Source organism: Pseudorasbora parva, chromosome 18, assembly GCF_024679245.1.
Source record: "Pseudorasbora parva isolate DD20220531a chromosome 18, ASM2467924v1, whole genome shotgun sequence".
Classification (NCBI taxonomy): Eukaryota; Metazoa; Chordata; class Actinopteri; order Cypriniformes; family Gobionidae; genus Pseudorasbora; species Pseudorasbora parva.
Genome location: NC_090189.1, coordinates 33195669 through 33202823, shown reverse-complemented (window position 1 = coordinate 33202823; position 7155 = coordinate 33195669). Strand labels below are relative to the sequence as shown.

Genomic DNA, 7155 nt, shown 5'->3' with positions numbered 1-7155 from the left:
TGCGTTCAAATCGGTTCAAATGCAGCGCTGCCTTCCCGGAATGCTGTGCTGAAGCGTTGAAGTCGCTTAATGTCACCCATAGGAATAAAGTGGAGTGCGGCGCAACCATAGGGCGTGTTCACGGATGACTGGATCTGCACCCGAGAGAGTGTTTACGGGCGTGCATTTCCTTAATTTTGTGCATTTCCTCTCTCGCTCTAGTCACGCGCGCGCACCCTACCAGGAGAAGAGCCCGTACGGCCCATACAAGGACCTTCCGTTCTATTAACGTCAAGCCGACCCATACTCGAAAAAAACTCTCCGAAACTTGTGAGAAACCGGAAGGAGTATTTTTAACACAGAAATACTCCATCAAACGTCCAACATTCGTTTTTGAAACTTTGTCTATGTTTAGGATGGGAATCCAAGTCTTTAACAGTGTAAAAAGCTCAGTATGCATGACACAGCATTTCACCCCCCCTTTAACTAACCATGCATTAACATCAACTCATGGCTTGTTAGTGTATGACTATGTCATGACTTAACTTGAGAGGGCACATCATGGTTAATTCATTATTAACTAACCATGCATTAACATCAACTCATAGCTTGTTAATGCATCACTGTGTCATGACTTCATGATTAATTCACTATTAACTACATACCAAATTCAGCTCATGATTTATCATAAACTTAGTATACAATTTACATGTAACTAGTATAACTAGTATTCAGCCCAGTTAAGAGAACGGAGGTACCGTATCATCATGGCCTATGTCTGGGTGGAGAGAGAATTGTACGGATCCCAGCAGACGTTCCATCACTTCCGGACTTAACTGCTTGTTTCCTGTTTGGTTATTTTTTGGGGACTGATTCCTCAGAAACCGTTATAAGTCACAGTATGTTTAGTTTAATGGGAAAGAGATCACAAAACAGACTGAGACCTTTTGTGATCAAATAGATTACTTTTTAAAGTAACTAGAAAAGCATTACTTTTATGGTATGTTTACATGACAACAATGTTGTACAAATGGGGAAGAAAAAAAAATGTAGATGATAATGTTATCACACCGATGGTAAACATACCATAAAAGTAATGCTTTTCTAGTTACTTTAAAAAGTAATCTGATTACATAATGCTTTACTTATAAGGTTACTACCCCCAACACAGTCATTTGACAAATAAATAAACTTTATTTGTGTTTAAATGGTACAAAAACCAAAGATGTCTGATGAACAGTGTCAACTGAATACTCCAACATCAAGATGATGCAAAGTACACCAATCATTATGGATTCAGTTGTAAAACTACTAAAAGACATTAAGTTAAAGGCATGGAGTAAAAAAAAAAAAATCTGACCAAACTGATTTGCACATTACCCACTTATACCTGTTCAACAGGAAACAGCATTTCATCGGTAATGATCACTATAGCCACATCAACATATTCAATAACCCAGCAAGAGAGGATAAACCAGAACTACACAAATATACTCTGAAAAGATAAACACATAATTTAGTAATAAAGACTGATTTGTTGTGGTGAATTTATCTGGCTTGTCTAATAATAAAAATTAGCCAAATAAATCAAACATATTTTTGTCCTATTCATGCCCCAAATAATTGCTTTTGATAGCACAGTTAGCAAAGCTTTTGTAAATTAAGTAAATCACCCTTATATGTAATATCCTTGTTACCAGATAAATTCAAGTCAAATATGAATGTCCATAATTGGCCAATCAGGAGTATTACAGATGTGACTCCATTAGTCTTGTTTGGTCAAAGACACTAAACATTCAAGTCAATACTCAAGGTTAAAGGTCAAATGTTTGTTTGCACTGAACTCCCATCACTCCCGTGAGATGTCCCTCTTTTCAGTGCTCACTCACTCACAGTTGTAGAAGTTATCAAAATAGAAAGAAAAAATAAGTGCTTAAAAAATAAACAGCTGCCGCACGTCAGGTCTTTGGATGTAGCCCTCTTGTGTAGATGTAAGTGGCCTCGTGTTTTTTTTTTTAAGCCAGTCTCACAGTATTTCCCAAACTAAATCATGTGAATTATTTCCCTTAAGAATGTTCATATTTAATTCATTACTTTATCAATGTAACATAATTGGTTTCTGCGGTGATACTATTCATTATTGTAAATTACATTTGAAAAAAAAAGTGAATTTGGTGACAGTGAGTCTAATGTATTACAGTAACAGTAATACATTACTGAAATGGTCATGGGTGTAGGCTACAGTACCGGTCAAAAGTATGGAAACATTAATATTTCCTTAAATTTCCATTAATAAGTCATTTATGATTATCATTTTATTTAAAACAAACAAACAGAAAAAACATTATTTTAATTTTATAAAAATTATTTTATTAATAAAAAAATCAACAAAAATATTATTTTAATATATTTTAAAATGTAATTTATTTCTGTGATGCAAAGCTTAATTTTCAGCATAATTACTCCAGTCTTCAGTGTCACCTTCAAAAATCACTCTAATATGATGATTTATTATCAATGTTGGAAACATTGGAAACAAATGTTCTGCTACTGAACCTGTGATACTTTTATCAGGATTTCATTGACGAATAAAAAGTAAAAAAAAAAAAAAACATTTATTCAAAATATACATATTTAATATCACTTAACTCAATTTAACATTCTTGCTTGTGTAAATACTGTTCTTTTCTAACTTTTTATTAATCAAAGAATCCACAGGTTCTAGAGAAATATTAAGAAGTACAACCGTTTCCAACATTAATAATAATTCAGAAGGATCATGTGACACTGAAGACTGGAGTAATGATGCTGAAAATTCAATAATATAAATTATATTTTAAAGTATATTTAAATGGAAAACAATTGTTTAAAAGTGAAAAATAGTAATATTGTATTTCCTAGTATAATGCATTTGAAATAATGAGATATGTAAACTCACACATGCTAGTATCTGTATCACTGGGTTGGCACAGAAAAGAGGAAAAAGCTCATAATTTCATGGCCATGCATTTGAAGTATTCTAGTGCTTGATGGGAACTTGTTTATTCACAAGTTCATTAGGATGCTCAATATTGATCATGATGGCTTGATTGCGAGGCATGGCACACAGCTCGGGAAACCACCTGGTCGCTTCATTAAAATGTATTTATTCAGTTTTGAGTTCACTTCGGTGTAGGGGAGTCTGAAATGCCGTGGGAGATAGACAGATGGCTGGTGGTCTATTTTGACATGGTATGTTTCGTTTCTGTCTTGGAGAAAGTTACAACTGGTAGGTGGCCAGAATTAAGAGAACTGAATATATCACTGAATAGATTTGGCCAAATGTGTTAAGTTTTCTTTCATTACAAATTTTTTTTTCTGCACTCAGCCAAACACCGGAGCCACCCAGACTCAGGGCTCTGAGCTTCCTTTAGGGCTTGCCATCTACATGCAGGTACACCATCCTGTTCGAAACATATTTGCTATTTTATGCAAAACTTAAAATGATATAAGTGCTACAGCCACCATCCATTTGGTTCAACAGCTTCATTTTTATAGTTCTTTATGAGGAATGATCCGTATCCTGTAAATACATTGACTAATCACTGATTTTGATCTCGGTCACCTACAAAATGTGTCAAAATAGGATTTCAGACTAATCAAGATAAATTTTTTTTTTTCAAGAATTTTCTACTAGGCATGAATGAGTTTCTCATTAGCATATTTAGTTGCCATGACAACTGCAAGTAGAGAGCACACTCATGGAGGGGGGGGGGGGTCGTCTATCCACATGTCTGAGGAGCGAAGACACTGACCACATGAGCACACTCTCCATCTCCTTCTATGCGATCTGTGTATAAATACTTCAACAAAACAGAATAAATTTGCTCTACAACAGATTTATAAAACATTTAATTTACATTTTTAAATATTTTTTTTTTCAGAGAGAATGAAATAGAGGACAGATAAAGAGCTGAAGGTGTGAAGTTGTGCATCAAACTTGGGATCTCTTCTTCACAGAACCACCTACATTCTGGGATATCAGTGTTCTTCTTGCACAGACATCTCCACAAGTCATCAGAGGTATTTGATAAGAGGCTGGGTTCCAACAGTGTAAGTGAAATGGTTACTGCAGCAGGTTTTGGGGGCAAAGTAGGACGACCTGTGAACGTGCCATGTCCTTCCCACTCGTAATGCCACTTTGTAAATTTAAGTCTTTCAAGACACTGGAGGTTTGGAGCATAGTGACCTGAACCTGACACGCTTGAGTCCTTGAAGAAAGCAGACTCTAAAAGACTTAAGTTTGTATACAAGTAAGGCATTGTGGGTTCACTGACCAAAGGGGAGAGAGGAATTGCTCAGATCTTACTGGGTTTTTAAAAGAGTCTAGACTAAACAATCATTTTAAGAGACTTAACAATAACAACAAATATCAACAAAACTAAAGTTGTTTATATATTTACAAAAGCTTTCCTTAATCTTACAGATCACCTTGACTCTAAAGAAAAAAGTACAAAGACAACAAAACCAGTCTAATGCAGACACTTAATCAACGTGAAATTAACAGATTGTTGTTTGTGCGCAGGCTTAATCTTTTACATACAGTCATTGGTGACAAGACAATGTACACAAAGGTGGAACACCCATATTAAAAAGAGTAGCTTCTGTCATCATTTTCTCATCATTTTAAATCCATATGATTTTCTTAACCTCATGAAACACAAAAGGAGTCGTTTAGCTAAATGTGCAAGCTGCTCTTTTTCATACAGTGAAAGTGAAAGGCACATCTTAGTAAACATATTAGGTTTAGTAATTCCTCACACAAAGCATATGGCTTGAGGGGACTAATGCACAAGTCGTATGGACTACATGTATGGTGCCTTTTTTGTCATTTCTGGAGCTTGACAACCCTTGGTCCACATCCACATACACTGTATTGAAAGAGAACAGCTGAGATACTCTTCTAAACTTCTGCTTTGGTGTTCCACAAAACGACATGAGGGCGAGTAAATGTTGACAGATTTATCATTGGTATGTCAACTATCCATTTCATAATCAAGCATCATGTACAAATATATCTAAGAATATTACGTGGCATTTGATCATGGGTGACAGAAAATTTGAAAAGGTTGGCTGTAGTTCTGTCATTTCATTTGGTGATGTTGAATCTGCTTTGATCACAAACCAGGACCACAAAATAACAAACTTTCAGAATTGTCCTCATCTACGTCTTGCAACATCGAAGACAGATATAGTAGAAAGAAAAGAAAGGTAAGAAAAGGGAAAAAAAACAGAGGTTAGATTTTTGCCTTACAAACATGGTGGCTCTGTAGTCATTTCTGCAAGTGAATTTTATTTCCACCATGCACTTATCTCCACCATGGGTGTTGTTTTATCAAGCCATTATACAACCATGAAATTCATACGATCAACATTTACATTGCCATGGTTCCACTTGATATCCCAAGAGGAGAACCAAAGTAGTCAGTGCAGTTTTTGTACGCAGTTTTTTTTTTCTGAGGCAAATGTCACACATTCATGCCTAGACTCTTCCCAATGTAGTATTTTGATTCACTTGTCAAGTTCCTGTGGATTTTGAGCCGGACCTCCCAGACAATAAATGTTGTCATCCACACCTGAAATTTACCGTAGGTGTAATGGAAGGTTTTGAAGGTGTTTGAATCCTTGGGGCGTACAAGAGAAAATCTCATTTGCACTTCAACTGACTGCCAACACCTGCACCTCCCTTCTTTATCTCAAGGTGAACACCTACCATACTAACCTACAAGTGAATCTGGAAAGTATGCACCGTTTTTGCAGATGACTCTTGAACAGAAATATACACAAATGTATACATCTCACAACCGTTGCCTTCAGAATCTGCAGCCTGATTAGGAGCAGAGGTTGTCCAAGGTTCGGATCACTGGAAAAAGCCTAACGCTGCCACCTCAGCACATGGAGATGGTCACGTTGATACCTAAATTGCCGTTGTCTGCAAACAGGTGAGCGATAGAGGTATCAAACACAAGACAGTCACTGTTCATGATGGCTGCCGCTACACCATCATGGATCGAGCGTGGCGTGGCCTCCCACGTGAGCCGCCTACGGTTGCCGTTCAACTCGAGGCGGTAGGCAAAGTTCTCCGCTTGCTTTCGTGTGCCGATGAGCAGCACGATTGCAAAGAACTGCTGGTGTCCCTCGTATTTCTCCTGCTTCTCTAGAACCAGCATGAAGTGGTGGCCGAAGCATGACTGCATCATGACCCAGTCCACAGCCCCGGGTAGGTTGATATCCGTGGCTAGAAAAACAATGTCCTCACCCTGTAAGGTGGTAATGGATTTGTGGGCATGCATGAGATGTGGCATGACGGCCTCCAGGGAGCCCTGCCATTTACAGGAGGCCCCCGGGCATGGGCAGGTGTAGGGGCGAAACTCGCACACTTCTTCGTGTTCTGGCTTCTCGCTGTGGTGAAGGGACAGCAGACATCCAGCCGAGGCATACTGCGGGGAACAAAAGAAAAGAAAAAGAGACATTAATAAAAGGCTGGCCTGAGCACTGTACAGAGCTGAGAGTGGAGAGAGTTTGGATCGGAAAAGTAATGGGAAAACACTGACAGAGTAACAGGAAGGGGCTGAGAAATGGTGAGAGAACAAAGAAAAAGTAGGATAAGGGGATTTCAGGAGGACAGGTGAAGGACACTGGAGATAGGGAATTATATATAGGTTGAGCAAAGGAGGAACTAGGCCATGTGTCAAGATATGTCAGCATCATTTGAAGCAAATCCATAAATTACATAGAGTGATGCGTCTGTTCATGTGTGCACTTGCCATAAAGGCGACGTTGCTACTAATCATGTGTCAAGCTGTGACAACCCTCTCTTTTTTTTATGCATGTGTCCACACAGTTTGGGAAAATGAGTGGGACGAATTGTGTTGCTTAAAGATGAATAGCACAGCAAGGCTCTCTCTTTGATTATCTCTGGAAGGGAATATCAATGAAGGTCAAATATGAATGTTCCCTCAATCTGCTCACTTTATTAGAAATGTGCACACTCTGTGACTTTCATTGCACACTCTCAAACCATTTATCTCATTGACTGGCCTACTGGATTGGACTTGAATCAACAAAAGGTGAAATCCCACAATAACCTGATGGCCTTTTCATGGAATTTCATCATCTTAGCAGAGCTCCCCTGAA

At 38.0% G+C, this 7155-nt stretch overlaps 1 protein-coding gene across 1 annotated transcript in view; it reads right to left on the bottom strand.

The window, feature by feature from the left end:
- Positions 1–3855: 3855 nt before the first annotated feature.
- Positions 3856–7155, bottom strand: part of siah2l (seven in absentia homolog 2 (Drosophila)-like) — a 45563-nt gene continuing 42263 nt past the window's right edge. The window contains exon 2 of the mRNA XM_067422856.1: positions 3856–6458. Coding sequence (XP_067278957.1) covers positions 5907–6458 — 552 coding nt within the window. The 3' untranslated portion in view covers positions 3856–5906. The remainder of the gene's footprint in view (positions 6459–7155) is intronic.